Below are 16,440 nucleotides of genomic sequence, written 5' to 3'. Positions count from 1 at the left end.
CGGAGACCCGCCCTCACATTTCGATTGGCTTAATGGATGACCATCGATATGCAAAAACATTGATGGTCATCCACTGAATTGTTATACACTATCAATGTCCAGTTGCACTTTTGGCATCGATGGCAAAGGCAACGATGGCAATCCCTACTTTAAAGCCCCCTTATATAATTTTACACTTAGCAGGAGGGCTGGTTTTACCAAGGCGCAAAAGGCAAACCCAGCCCTCCTACCTCACTAGATTATTTCCCCCCCAACTGCATTTAGGCAGACTGACAGCGTGTGTCTCGTGTGTCTGGGCTGGGAGAGGAGGCGCGGTGGGAAGGCACCTGAGAGAGCCTGGTGACCGGCGTGTCAGCGCAGCAGGGGAGAGGAGGGATGCTTTCTGGAAGAGCTATGGAGAGCTGGCTATGGAAACTGCAGGGGGGAGTGTCCACACGCTGGCTATGGAGACTGCAGGGGGGAGTGTTCACACGCTGGCTATGGAAACTGCAGGGGGGAGTGTTCACACGCTGGCTATGGAGACTACAGGGGGGAGTGTTCACACGCTGGCTATGGAAACTGCAGGGGGGAGTGTCCACACGCTGGCTATGGAGCCTGCAGGGGGGAGTGTCCACACGCTGGCTATGGAAACTGCAGGGGGGAGTGTTCACACGCTGCGGCCGTTCAGCGCTGGCTATGGAAACTGCAGGGGGGAGTGTTCACACGCTGGCTATGGAAACTGCAGGGGGGAGTGTCCACACGCTGGCTATGGAGACTACAGGGGGGATTGTTCACACGCTGGCTATGGAGACTACAGGGGGGAGTGTTCACACGCTGCGGCCGTTCAGCGCTGGCTATGGAAACTGCAGGGGGGAGTGTCCACACGCTGGCTATGGAGACTACAGGGGGGATTGTTCACACGCTGGCTATGGAGACTACAGGGGGGAGTGTTCACACGCTGCGGCCGTTCAGCGCTGGCTATGGAAACTGCAGGGGGGAGTGTTCACACGCTGGCTATGTAGACTACAGGGGGGAGTGTTCACACGCTGGCTATGGAGACTGCAGGGGGGAGTGTCCACACACTGGCTATGGAGACTACAGGGGGGAGTGTTCACACGCTGCCGCCGTTCAGCGCTGGCTTTACAGCGCTGGCTATGGAGACTGCAGGGGGGAGTGTTCACACGCTGCCGCCGTTCAGCGCTGGCTATACAGCGCTGGCTATGGAGACTGCAGGGGGGAGTGTTCACACGCTGGCTATGGAAACTGCAGGGGGGAGTGTTCACACGCTGGCTATGGAGACTACAGGGGGGAGTGTTCACACACTGGCTATACAGATTGCAGGGGGGAGTGTCCACATGCTGCCGCCACTCAGCGCTGGCTATACAGATTGCAGGGGGGAGTGTCCACATGCTTCCGCCACTCAGCGCTGGCTATACAGATTGCAGGGGGGAGTGTCCACATGCTGCTGCCACTCAGCGATGGCTATACAGATTGCAGGGGGGAGTGTCCACATGCTGCTGCCACTCAGTGCTGGCTATACAGATTGCAGGGGGGAGTGTCCACATGCTGCCGCCACTCAGCGCTGGCTATACAGCAAGCAGGGGGGGTGTCCACATGCTGCCGCCACTCAGTGCTGGCTATACAGATTGCAGGGGGGAGTGTCCACACGCTGCCACCGCCGCACACACAATGTCAGTGGGCGTGTAGGAAAAGTTAATTCTTATTGTGGCTATTAACTTTGCAGGGTGGCCGAAAACGGGCAGGGCGGAATTCGCCGGCTTGTAAACGGGCAGGGTGCAGCGCCCTGTGAAAGAAGCCTAGAGGGAACACTAGTTATGTACCCAGTACTTGTACCCTGTTGTATTCAGCTGTAAGTCACTGTTTTGCTTATTCATTCATGTACTCTGTAATTGGGCGCTGTGGATCCCTTGTGGCACCATATAAATATAGGATATAATAAAGGCTGAATGTCATCTTTTAGACTGTCGACATTCATAATGACTACATACCACAATAGGAATTACAGGGAGCATATAGTTTAATTCTAAGACTATCCAATGTAATAAACATCTTCGCTGGTACTTATTGATACTTATATGATTGAGAGGTCTGCAATAATGCAGGTTAAAGGTACCCATACACTGCCTGTGACGTCTTGCAGCAGCGTACGGACACCCGATACCCTGCGAGCCGCCGGGACCTTCCCAGCGGCAGGAACGCATGCGATCCGTTGTGATAGATCGCATGCATCCCTGCTTCCCACCCGCCTCACCGCCTGGAGGAACGGGTTGTCGGACGGCCTGCCGGTCTGACCACCTGGTCGGGTCCGATGCGCACGGGAACGCGCATCGGACCCGAAGGCATGTCAGGGAGGGACGATTTGGTCCGATTGCGTCCAAATCGATGTATGGGGCCCTTAAGACAATCTAGTGCAAAGCCTCTTAGATAGATACTACTGATGGTGAATTTCATCCTGTGCGATTATTATCCCCAGTACTGTGTGGTGGGTTGGGATCATTTGGTCTACAGCATAATGGTCAACAGTCATTAGGTCGAGACCATTAGGTCGACATGGGTCTAGGTCGAAAGGTCATTAGTTCGACAATGTCTATGTCGACAATCAAAAGGTCGACATGGGGTTTTTCACTGTTTTTTTACCTGAATGACAGAACAGTTGACATGGGACACAGTTTCAAGCACACCGCATCCCCTCTCATGGCTCACTGCACGTCGGGCACGGTGCTTCGCTACGCTCGGCACACTATTTTATTCTCCCACCATGCCCTAGTGGATGGTAGGGCATGAAATACTGCTCGAAAAACCCCATGTCGACCTTCTTTTGACTGTCGACCTAATGACCTGTCGACCTAGAACCATGTGGACCTTTTCCCATGTCGACCATCATGCTGTACACCAAATGACCATATCCCTGTGTGGTACATGCACGTACAAAACATGTTCCCATACTGAACAGCCTTCTAGCAGTCTTAGCGGGTTAGCAAATGATTTACCCGAATACCATATACCATAAGGACATGTAGAACAGAGAGGAGTAAAGCTGTTTTCTAGTCATAAAGCAATAAGAAAATATCCAATAACAGAACTGCAGCAAGAAGAAAAATATCCATAAACCTAAATACACCGACTACAAATGTGTGTATACTGTATATGTACACAATCAATGCGCATATTCTCCCAGACCACTAAAATGCTGACAAGCGCTTGTTTAGAAACCATAATATTCTTTCCTTTTCTTCTTTCCTTTTTATTAGGCAATATATTGAAATTGGATTAAACGTCTATTCTTGCTGGTTACTTACATATTCGCGTAAATCCTTTATTATAAATTATACTAAAGCCATGAAATTAGTTATATACCGAATGCCTTGGTGTTTTCTTTCCCTACCAAGGTCTTAAATCAGTCACAGTGTCCATAACAATATCTGTGTAACAGCAGGACCTGCACATTTTCCTAATGTATGCTACACGGAACTGCTGAGCCACCTCGACAACACAGGAAAGGACAATGAGAATACCCAAACTCACCACTGCACCAGCAGACTGCAGCATTAATGTTTCAAAGTCACCTTGAATTTTGAAACTGCGTGCTAGTGATGTTGTGATCAGAAAATATTCATCTTAAAATCTCCTTTAGCTCTGTTTAATAATTCATGCTCCCCAGACAGTGAAAGCTCGTTCTTGCACTTCTCAGTGCCATGCGAAAAATAAATAAATCCTTTTCAATTTTATTTGGCTTACGACAAGACTGGATAAATCTCTAGTGTCAGGGAGCGCTGGTGCTAAAATCATATTAATTATACCTAACTATGTGGAAATTCTTCCTAATAACATCTGCAAAAATAAAAACACCCAAATCCTGGATCATATTACAGCTTTCTTCAAATCTCACATTGGAACGAAAAAGCATGAATGCAACACATGAAAGATCACAGAACCTTGGAATAATTAGATCAAAAGAAAGAACAGATTTATTCTATTGCGTAGACATTATGGGGTATATTCAATGCCGCCGGCGAGCCTCTGACGGCGAAAAATATACGGCGAGCAGTGCTGATAGCTCGCCGTTACAGTATTCGTCCTTCACTCGCCGTTTCCACCTCGCTGGTTCTTTTCAACGAGGTGGAAATAGCGAGTGTGGCCAAGAAAACGGCAGGGCTCACCGATATGCAGCGGACTAGATGCATTTGTGTCGAACCTCGCCATTCCGGGGAATCCTCGCATGGAACATTAAATTCAGCGAGTAGCCTGTGAGGGGGTTAAACAGTGAGGATGGCTTATTTTTGGTATCTTCGTCGAAAACAACCCATCCTCGCCGCACAAACCGCCCTATAAATACATTATTTTATTTTGCAAACCCATACAACACACAAAGACACACACACACACAAAAATGTGTGTGTGTGTGTGTCTGTGTGTGTCTGTGTGTGTGTAGGATAAGCTGGTTTGCACTCGTGACTCAATTTCAATAATCGACGATCACAATGATGATCACAATCAACGTTGTGATTTTCGTTTATTGAAATTGACTCACAAGTGCCATCCAGCTTATCCATATAGTCAGCAATGACTCGGCACTCGCCTCTCACATAGTTAAATTGCCTGGGTGCCGTCCACAATACACAGCAATGACAGCAAATTCTTACAATAGAATGGAAGCGTTGAGCTACATTTGAGCCTCCGGGACAACAACTTTCACTGTGAGTGCCGCCATTTCCTCCATTGCTCTGTGTGTGTGTTTGTGTTTTCATTGCGCTTTACTATTGGAGACACCGATACAACAAACTGTTGTATCTACCACTATTCCATCATACATACAAATACTCCACTATGAGGGAGTAACACGGACATCCCCAGTAATGGGTGACTATCACATCTATTTACAATACCACTGTGCCAACCATAGGTTTTTTTTTTTGTTTGTTTGTTTTTTTACTTTTTCGGTACTTGTTTCCTAGCACGGCCACAACGATCATAATCGCGGTCATCGGGGGTAAAATCGGGGCCATCGCGATTTCCCCATAGAGAACAATGTTAAATGCCTCAATTTACCCGCGATGACCACGATTTCCCATAGGAAACAATGGGAAATGGCTCAATTTACCCAAATAATCATAGGAACAATGGTAAATGGGCCAAAAACACCCCTGAACATTGAAATATCCCCCCAAAAGTAGTTTACGCCACCACGTGATCAACGTGAACCCGAAGCGTGGCGAGCGCAGCGAGCCCGCGAGGGGCGGCGGTACGCGTCCTCCGACCTTTTCATACCCCTACTATCCACTAGGGCGTGGAGTGAGAATAGAATAGTGTGGCGAGCGCAGCGAGCCCGAAGCGTGGCGAGCGCAGCGAGCCCCGCGGATACCTGTGAAGCCCGCGAAGGGACGCGTTTACCTGTGAAGGTATCCGCTGCGCTCGCCACACTATTCTATTCTCACTCCACGCCCTAGTGGATAGTGGGGGTATGAAAAGGTCGGAGGACGCGTACCGCCGCCCCTCGCGGACTCGCTGCGCTCGCCACGCTTCGGGTTCACGTTTATCGCGGGGTGGCGTGAACTACTTTTGAGGGGACATTTCACTGGTCAGGGTTTTTTTTTGGGCTTTCTGGCCCATTTACCATTCTTCCCTATGATGATTTGGGTAAATTGACCCATTTAACATTGTTTCCTATGGGAAATCGGGGTCATCGCGGGTAAATTGAGGCATTTAACATTGTTCCCTATGGGGAAATTGCGGCCATCGCGGGTGGACCATTTAAGCATTTTTAGCCGCACACGACGCGACCGACCCGATTTTTCACTGTTTTCAATGCATTTCAATGGAAAAATCGGGGGCATCGCGTCGCAGGCCACTAAAATTACCCCCGATGGCCAAGATTTGTGGCCGTGCTAGGAAACAAGTACCACTTTTTCTAATTATTTGGAATTTTTCCTTAATTTATATTCATTTTACTTTATAATAAATGTCAAAGATATTTTACAACTTATCCTTTAGCGCAGTTACAACTCTTTCTGGTTTTACTTGTGTCCATGTATTAAAAAACCCATATTTTTTTAACTGCGGTTTGGCAAACCAGCCCGTATTAAGCGCCCCACCCTTTTTTATCAGTGGTCCTTAGTTTTCAGTAAAAGTTGTAATGATTCATACAAAATGAATCTGTGAAGGTGCAGTGTACTGACCTACCTTGTTTAAAAATAACACCCTGGTGTCAGTCATAAAATCCTTACTGTCTATTAACTAATAACCAAAACGATGACTCACCATGGTGAATGGGCTTCAGTGCTGCCTCTCTAATACACTTTTCTCTGCAGGTATCCACAGGAAAGCCTCTGTGTAGCACAAACTCCACATCCGTCTCCGGTCCTCATACGCACCAAATGCTCATGCAGCCGATTCAATGTGTCTGCAGCATGTTATACGAGTCTATATATAGGGAGAAAGAAATGCTCATTTATTCCCGTGATCTACGTGCTTTTCACATTGTATGTCAGTACATACTGAAATCATTGACATTGTAAGTTATTTTTGGAAACATATACATTTAACGATTGAAAAAAATAACTGAGGCTACGCGACAAAGAAGTGGCCACATTTGAAATGCATGGCGACTGAAAGGTGATAAACATAGGAAAAATTGGGGCAGAGACAAAGGGCGGTATTCAATGAGCCTGATTCGCCATGTTTTTATGGCGAATTTGTGCTGTTTGGCGAATTTTTGACTAAAACGGTGGATCACCCTATTCAATGACCACATGGCGAATACATTTGAAGGTTTTTTTCGCCATGATTCACCGAGTAGCAATCGCTATCTTTTTATGGTGAAGTGGAATGTGAACTTTTAAAATAAAGTGTTTTGTTTTTTACATTTGGTGTCAAAAAATCAGGAATTTTATTCTGAGGAGGGGCATGCTATTTTTATTCATGTGCTGTAAGCACATGAATATATATTTAATTTAAAAAAATATATATATTTTTTATTTTTTTACACAGCAGCCAGCAGGGGGCGCCGGAGCCGAGCTGCGCATTACATATTCATATATTCACTGCACCCAATCGTTACGATCGGGTGTAGTGAATATACGCGGTCCCCTGCTGGAACCCCCGGGGGGCAGCCTGTGCTGCCTGGCACCCGGGGAGCCCACCTCCCCCCCCACATACGCTCTGGGGCAGGCAGAGAGACTTCCATCTCTCTGCCTGCCTCCGTCCTCAGGCTCCCTGCGGCGTTCGCCGCAGGAGCTCATATTCGCCGGTCAGGGGCAGCGAGCCCCTGACTCGTTGAATACCGGAGCCAGCGAGGCTCCAGAACGTGGCGAATGTGCAGCGAATCCTAAAAAGGATTCGCTGCACCTCGCAGGTATTCACATTGAATACCGCCCAAAATGAGAACTACAGCAAGTCGGTTATCATTACATGAGTGATGGCGCATGGCACATGTACAGAGATGGGATAGCAACAGATCTATGCGATTCTACCAATTCTACCTGCTTTTATTTGGACTCTGAAATCTTATGCCCCTTTCAGACCGCACTTTTTACCTGTTATTTTGCCATTTTTTTACCATTTTAAAACGGTAATTTGTGCAGTCTGAAAGGTGCCGTGAATTTACCGGTTCTATTGAACTGGTGTTTCTAAACGGTAATAAAGCAGGGTCCTACCCGTTTCAGACCCGTTTTATTTCATCCACTGTTTTCTATGGGTTAGTGTTGTGAAGGGACAAAAACTGCATTGAAATACCGTTTAAAGACATGCAGTGTGAAAGGGGTTTTAGCTGGCAGACCCGTTTTTAGAAATGTTTTAAAATACCTGGTCAAAGCCAGTTTTGCGGTCTGAAAGCAGCATAACAGAGCAAAATCAAGGTGGTTGGTACAATTTTGGCCACACCAACCAACGTCCAGGTGACCAAATCTGGTGGGTCCCGAACACTAAGGTTCTAAGTCTAGGGTGCTGAATTGGACAGCCAGGATAGGAGCATTCAACTTTAGGTCATGATTGTGCATTTATAAATACATGTAAGTGGGGTCAGAGACACATTCGTGTCTGAGAAAGCTATATTCTATAAAGATGGTCAGGAGTACGTTCAGATAGCAGGTAGTGATGATGGTCCCCCAGCACTAGGGAACGGCCGATTATCGCCTGTTTACAAAATCCACTGATACCGATTATTTTATTTCTCCATACACAAGATGAAAAGTTGCTTCTACTGTGCTAGAGATCTTTTTGCAGTTACTAATTCTTAATAATTAATTAGTTTTCTTCACTATAAAATAAAATGATGAACAACAAAGGTGCAAATAGAACACAAGTAACACGTGAGGTATGTGACATGTATGTCTGGTGTAATTGCTACTCTGCTGACTGGTTGCAAATGCAGCTTCTTTTATAAATGTACTTTAGGTCCGAGTTGCTACCAACTTTGATTAAACCCAATTATATCTATCTTTATTTTCCAAACCACGCGGATGTATTTAAAACATACGAAATAGAAATGCACCTGCACTTTTGTATTTTATGCCATATATTTAGGGTTGCCATCCATCCAGGATTCCTCCAGACAGCCTGGCAATCATGACATCTGTTAATCTTGAACATGGATTGTCAGGAAATCTAACTGGACGCAGAGAGCGCTCACGTCATTGCCCTCACTGCTGCTGTAACTTGCCTCTGTTTAAAACCCAAAGACAAATCTTTCTGCCACCAAACCAATGTTACTAGGTTGCACCTTTATTATTTCAGCCTATAACCTCATGCATGTTGTTGGAAAAAAAGTGCATTGCCCTGAATATAGGCGACTTGTTAGAGTAAAAAAAAAACAAATTCAATTTTTTTTTTTATACTTTTCCATACTTTCCACATAAAGCGTGACAAGTGTAGCAGTAGTGGAGCGAGTCACATTGTTCGGAGCCTGGAGAGTGAACTCCGTGCACTAGTTGTGAGTCCATGCTGAGTCATGAGTCATGTTGACCTTTTTATGTGTCGGTTCTTTCCACATTGAACTTTTTGTGGTATTTTGCAAGTCGGCACAATGAACCAAATCCCTCATATACAATAACAATTATACATGCAGAATCAACTATTCCTTACTAAATTAAAAGTCCTCTACTTTCCATATAGTATAAATGCATACACACTGAGCGGCTTCCCCCCTGCCTGGCGCGGACAGAGGACGGCTTTGCATAGCGCAGCGCTATGCAAAGTCATCCATCTGCTGGTATTACCAGAAAATGAACATCTTTCCCCGCAATGATGCAGGAGCGCGCAGCTGCGCTCACCGCCGGGCCATACGCACTGGGAGTCTCTGAGCTGAAAGCCGCTCAAACTTGCTGTTTTGTGCGGCTTTCAGCTCAAAATCGGGCAGTGTGTATGGGCCTTTAGAAAAGTAAGGAAATCCAATGGAGTAGGTGACAAAGCCTGAATGTCCAGTCTTCAGCAATACAGCTCAAAGTGCTCAATACCATATGGGAGAGCTACGATATACGCCAGTGTTTTTCAACCACTGTGCCGTGGCACACTAGTGTGCCTTGAGCTGTTCTCAAATGTGCCCCCAGATCTAGAGATGCCCAAACCACTTTACAGCCACCACCAGTTCAACTGTTATTTACTGGTCTTTTCTTTTCATGTAAAGGGCCAATATATTTTATTTTTGTTACCTGTGGGGACCAGTGTGATTGTTTTTTATATGGGGCCAATAGGATTGTTTTTTTCCTGTGGGGGCCTATGTGTTTTGCCCTGTGGGGATCTCATGGTGTGCCTTGGCAATTTTAAAATCTTACTTAGTGTGCCGCAAGGTAAAAAGGTTGAAAATCACTGATATACGCCATAGATCTGTACCACATCATGCCATAAAACACTACAGTTCAACAAGCGACATATGTGAACAGTTATTAGGCCTGAACACACCAAATATAGGGATCCAAAATTGTAAACGTTACTATCTAGTACAGTGTGTATTTTGGTCCGGATCCACATCTGAACGAGTATGGGTCCCACTAGAAATCAATGTGCTTACGTTATATTCCAGATCCTCTTTACTTTGGCTCCGTAGATCGGGCATTCCTAAGGCTGTCCTGCATCACGCTGTCATTTCTCTTACGTCGGATACTTGGGATATAACGGACACTATAACATTGCCTCACATCGTAGCCCTCTTATGCCGTTATTTGATCATCCTCACTCAGCTGCATTCTATTTGCTGGCAGAATAGTGGGATAAGTCATTGAAATGACATTACACAGAACTCGCTCTTTCCAACATCTTCTGATATTCAAGTCTGCGATCCCTCAAATTTTATTTGCAATACAAATCAGACAATTTCATTCTAAGCATTACAATCGGAAGTCTCTCACCACTTTGGTGGGAATGTATTAAGATGGGAGGTCTATTCCACATGGGATGTTGCTATCGGCAACCAAATCAGATACTATTATCTTCTAGATTCAGAAGGTGTTAAAAAAAGAAGTAGTAGATTCTGAAAGGTCTCCTACAGCAACATCCCAATTTAGTAAATCTCTCCTCCCCCCCCAATGAGAAGCTACACCTCTCCTTCTACAAACGCACTCCTTTAGGACACCTTTGTTTTGTTTCCGCAATCCTTTTACACTTTTACTCCACTTTAGCGCATACAGTTTATATACAGTACAACAGTTTATTTTTCCTGACATTCCTGGTTATCCCCAAACAGCACCACATGATTTGGCAAAACATATTAGACTGAATTAAAAAAAAAATTATATATAAGGAGAGAATGGCTTATTTTCTGTGAGGAAAAGCCATCCCCACCATGGTTTTCTGCCATCCCGATACTGATGCAGCTATGTTTATGTACTGTACTTGTCCTCTATAGCAGTGGTTGGGGTACCTCAGGGAATTGGAGGAGTGCCCCTGGTTTTTGGTCCAGGTTCAATTTAAAATTATTTATGGTCCAATGTAATAGGCAAATCCAGTGCTTGTGGCTTCCAATCATGGAATGTGTGGACAAACAGTCATGACCCTTTACCACATAAGCAAAGGATAACCTACAAACACAATTTACTTTATTTATTTTATTTCAAATTCCTCCCCACCCCCCAAAAAAAAGGGCATAAGGGTGCCAAAATTCAAAATTGTATTTTTGATTCTCTAGGTCACTGCGATGCAAGAAAGTTTGGGAACCACTGCTGTGTTGTATTCATCTGCAAGTCAATGCAGTTTTGCTTGTTCCTTTATGTACTCTAATTGGGCGCTGTATTCAATGTTTTAAGGAAATTCTCACTGTGAGAGGACGGCAAGTATTCCCTTAAACTGCGAGGTTCACTGCAAATGCGGACTTTGTGGTGAGCGTCGCAGTTTTAATGGCGTTTCCACCTCTCTGCGGGTGTGGGGGGGGTGTCATGGAATTCCCTGACGGCGAGTTATCGGCACTGTTCGCCGTCAGAGCATTGAATACTGCCCTATTGACACACAACTACCTTACCACAGAATAGCAATGTAAATGTAACTAAAAGCCTTTTTAACTATAATATCCTTATTTTAATTCCTCTTCCCAGTTACTTTTTGGGTGTGAAGAAGCTGGACTGCAGCTTTATTGCACACATCGATCACACAGCCTTGCTTATAGCACCTCAGCGACTGTTTCCATCAGTAACTACTCCCAAGCAAACTGCATTGGCAAGCTGCAACTAATGACAGCAGAACACTTTCCTGCGGAGAAACTCTGATAAACAGAAGAGCCGTAGTGAAAATGAGCAATACGTGATTACAGCAAATTACACAGGGTAAGCTTTAATTATAACGGCAATTTAACATGTGCGTACATACACAATAATTGGCAAACTTTGTCTACAGACAATATAACCTGTATAGACACATTTCATAATATAGATTGCTACCGATGCGGGGGGTTAACTAATTTGTATGGAAATAAATCATAAGAAGAGGAGACAAAAAACGTACAGGAATTTTAAGCTGGGTACACACCTGAACAATCCATGGTCCGCTCACCCAACATTGGATGAACGGGCAAGATGACTGTAAAGGTGTGCATGCAGGTCTGTTGAAAGAGCTCTGGCTGATAAATGGCTTGCAACGCTCCTTCAACGGTCAGGATTGGGAGGTAACTGTATTATATTTGTCAGCCTTCCCTCCGATCACATAGAAAACGGACATATTACTAGCAAAGTGCAGTCGACGCTCAAAGCAGGTCCAGCTCGGTACGCAGTACTTCATCTATACCAGATTCAACTAGAAAGTAAGTATTATACCAATTAATATAGAGAGAGGCTATATAAATAATTATTTTGCGCCTGATTTGTATTGTATTATTGTTGTACGCAGTACTTGCCTGTTGGGCAGCGTTTATGGTGGGATTCTGCGCAGAGGCTTTCATGGCGAGGGCCAGGGATGGCATGTATTTCTGGAAACGGCGGAGTCTCATCTCCATTGTCTGGGAGTGGCTGGTCCACGGACTGCGTCCCAAGTGACCTTAGTCAGGCTGCAGTTGCAAAGGGACATCGCAATGCAGCTTAGCATAGCTGATCCTACCTGAATAAGGTCCTTTATCCAGTGATTCTGTGTACAATTTGCCCGGTGATACTATAAAACGGCGTTGTATTTACACAGACAGCATGCATGTGAAGAGTCAAATAAGAGGTTTACTAACACGTAGATGGAGTAACAGACTGCGCTGTGCTAATTGCTATGGGAGATATTGCTGAGCAGGTCTGCACTTACTGCATCCTTAGTAAATAAATCAACAGTGTGTAAGATATCATGTGGAGCTGCTTACTCTATTCCCAGAAAACAGGTATCAATCTGTTTGCCATGGACAATCTGAAATAATAAACTATATACATTTCAACAGAAGGTGTACACAGGCCCGAATTCAGGAGATGGGCAATAATGCATTTGCAGTTGCGACCAAGTGCACAGCAGAGCAGTTGGACTTAATCCTACGCAAATCCCCTACTGTATTGTTCTATGGATTGTATTGCAGCTGAGAACAATGGGCCTTGGGTGAGCCATGACTTACAATGGCTATCTGGAGATGGCTAGTTGAAGACGACTCCATCTGTATGCAAATGCCACAGATGTCTGGATTGCTATTAAGGTGCCCACCGGCAGCTTCGCAGATCCAAGCAATGGCGTACAAATACGCAGTTGTGTTCAAAGATCCTTTGGTAATCAACTAAGTAACAGAGCAGTGGAATCTCTCTCAATCCTCCAAACTTCCTTCGCCCTCCTCCACCCATCATCCCTCACTGCCACTGACTTTGCCGCTTTCTTCCGCTCTAAAATAGAGATAATCCAACATGATATCTCCTCCCATCCCCCCTCAGCTGCCCACCCACCCCAATCATCCTCCCCCTCCAACTTCCCAACTCTGTCTTCCTTCAGCCCCACTACAGATGAGGAAGTCCACTCCCTCATCTCATCCTCTCCCCCCTCTACCTGTCCCTTGGACCCCCTCCCCTCCCGTCTCCTCCGTTCCCTCTCCCCCACTGGCTGCTCCCACCTTGCTCACCTCTTTAACCTATCCCTTTCTACTGGTATCTTCCCCTCACCCTTCAAACATGCTCTGGTCTCAACAATTCTTAAAAAACCCAACCTGGACCCTTTATCTCCCACAAGCTACCGCACTATTTCTCTTCTCCCATTTGCCTCTAAACTACTTGAATGGCTGGTTTACAGGCATCTCACCAGCTACCTGTCTGACCACTCCATCCTTGATCCCCTTCAATCTGGCTTTCGCCCACTGCACTCCACTTAGACTGCCCTGGTGAAAGTCACCAATGACCTGCTCTCAGCCGACCCCTTGCCTGTTTACATCCTGCTATCAAGCCACCGCCCACTTGCTTGCGCCTCATGTAATCTGTCTGTCTCCCCTTCCTACTAGATTGTAAGCTCCTCCGAGCAGGGCCTTCTTCCCTCCTGTTGTTAAAGCCCTCTTCTCTTTCCATGTCACTCACAGCTCTCCTATACTCAAACACTCTGTGACCTTCCTCGTCCGCATACTCATCTCCATCATTGGCCTCTAGCCTCTAGTAGTACGTTGATCTAGTCCTCACTACTTATATTTAAGCTGTAATGTGTATTGAACTGTGGCGCTCTTTACCTGTACTCTATTTTTGTTATTTATTCAATGTAATACGGTTTTGTTCCTTTGTACGGCGCTGCGAAACACTTGTGGCACCTTATAAATAAAATTATAAAAATAATAAATCTGGCGCTGTGTTTTGTGTGTATGGGATTGAAGATGTAGCAAAAACGGTTGTGACATGCCTGCATTTTGGGTGCTACGATCAAAGGCCTCTCCCAGTCAGTCACTGACGGTCCACTACCGTGTGAAAAGCTTCTCACTGAAAGCAGCATTGTTGCGATACCTTGGCGTGTGTCCAGTGTGATTGCGATGCACGAGCGGTCACAAATAACTATGTAAAAGTAGCACTACATACTATATGTCTCTGAAGCAGATGCCAAGTCAAAACTAAACAGTAAAGTTACTACAAAGCAACGGATTGAAAATGTCTGCCTGACGCAAGCAAACTGACCGCTGATTCCAGGTTATTTGCACTTTTTAGAGGACTACCAGACAAGACAATTGGGAGGAGATGAAAAGGATTAGGAGGAAGAGATGTCAAACAATGTCACCGTCACAGGTGCCTAGTTCTACATGCTGACTTAATTTAATAAACTCCTCATTTTTTTTCAAGTTACATTGGAACTAAGCATGGACAGTCAGGATCTTGGGGCAAATGTATTATTTGGCGATATTGGGAGTCGTGGCTCACAAACACGTCATTCCTTCAAAACCACTCCCTGTTTTCCCGTTTTAGAATTTGGGAGATAGGTTTCAAGCACTAAATAATATGTAATGACAATATAAATAAGTTACTATATACATTCTATTCCTGTAAGCAGATAGAGAATGGAATGCAAATATGTTTTCTACCGCCAGTGTTTGACAGTGCCTCATTGCCATCATGACTGTATTGCTAGCAGGAGTACAGTAATTGCTCTTACAGACCTGATATAACAGCAGCTATTATAGGTATATATGAGGGGATTAGATGAAGTTCAAAACAGATGCATTTCTCTTAAAACACAGGGCATGGAGGCTGCTCAGGATACAGACTGAGGTTATAAAACTTTGTTGTTTGATCAAACAGATATGCTTAACCTGTAGAATAGTATACAGCGCAGTATACATGTATAGTATAGTTCAAGCTAGTAATTACATGATCACTTGCACCATCAAATTCACTTATAATCTACAATTATTATGGTGTCCAACGGTGTGAGAGGTGCTTAAAAAACGGGTATGGTATCACTTAACAATAGGCGGGATTCCGACGGTCATTTCTCTGACATTGTAATCCTGACTGTCCGGAGCACAAAGTAACATACAGCCACAAAATGGAGACTGAGGAGTACACTCAAACAACCCGACAATGTTGTGACAGACCAATCTGATGCAACAATATATCGTCTGCATACACGCTAAATGTCAGCCACAAGATATTGTAACATGAGTAATGTAATTGTACATTGCATTGTCCCAATCATTAGATTGGGCGAGGCGACCAAATAATAATTGTTGAATTGGGGGTACACACTAAACCATGTTCTATATCAAATCTCAAGATTGCCCAAAATATTGTATGGTGTGCACCCAGTATCATACTGCGGTACTTATGTAAAATCTGGGCTCCTGTTTTTCTTATGAGACCGCGTCCGCTCGCCACGCTTCGGGCACGGTGGCTCGCCACACTATATAAAGTCAACTCCATGCGTAGTTGGATAGTAGGGGTATGAAAAAATGGGGTGCATTTAACATGGGAGCCCAGATAATACATAAGTACCTATACTGCTTTCACATTGCAGAAATGGGTAATGACACGGTATTCTTAAATGGGACTTTAAAACGGGTTTGAGCCTTGAGACCTTTCACATTGCAGGTGAAAACCGTTTTAAAAATCATTTAATACCATTCAAACATTCAACCCGTTTAACCCCCAAGGGACACGTTTAAAGCCACTGAAAAAGAGCTGTTCAAACTGCCAAAAAAACGGCTTTAAAACGTGTAGGACTCTGCTTTTTAACCGTGTTGAAATACCGGTTAACTTTAACCGGTAAATCAACTCTGGCACTTTCACATTGCAGCCTTAAACGTTTTAAAATGGAAAAAAAATGGCAATATACCGTTTTAAAAGTGCGATGTGAAAGGGGTATCACATTGAAATATAAATAAATAGAATAAAAACAAAACACAAACTATAATACTAATAATAATAACAACAGTATTGACAAAAATAATGTGCAAAACTTGAGTCATGTTGGCGCTACCTATATCCATATCTAAGAAAAGTACCCATACAAGAGCAGATATGATATCTAGTCACCAGTGTGTAAAATAATCTTAAATGCAGGCCTAACTATACCTTAAATAGGCAGATACCACAAATGCCAGTA

General features: G+C 44.7%; 1 protein-coding gene across 6 annotated transcripts in view; it reads right to left on the bottom strand.

Annotated features, from left to right (window-relative positions):
* The window catches only part of STRBP (spermatid perinuclear RNA binding protein), a 169,248-nt gene that overhangs the window by 79,881 nt on the left and 72,927 nt on the right, over nucleotides 1-16,440 (bottom strand). For 5 of the 6 annotated variants that reach the window (XM_083161016.1, XM_083161020.1, XM_083161019.1 and 2 more), the window contains exon 3: nucleotides 6,259-6,420. In XM_083161016.1, the coding sequence (XP_083017142.1) occupies nucleotides 6,259-6,261 (3 nt within the window). In that variant the 5' untranslated portion in view covers nucleotides 6,262-6,420. Of the gene's footprint in view, nucleotides 1-6,258; nucleotides 6,421-10,003; nucleotides 10,148-16,440 lie in introns of those variants that run through there. The other variant, XM_083161018.1, reaches the window with a different exon arrangement.

The sequence above is a fragment of the Crinia signifera genome, chromosome 9 (genome assembly GCF_055691185.1).
Source record: "Crinia signifera chromosome 9, ASM5569118v1, whole genome shotgun sequence".
In the NCBI taxonomy this organism is placed as follows: domain Eukaryota; kingdom Metazoa; phylum Chordata; class Amphibia; order Anura; family Myobatrachidae; genus Crinia; species Crinia signifera.
The sequence above is the reverse complement of the archived record's forward strand: the minus strand, read 5'-3'. Positions and strand labels throughout refer to the sequence as shown.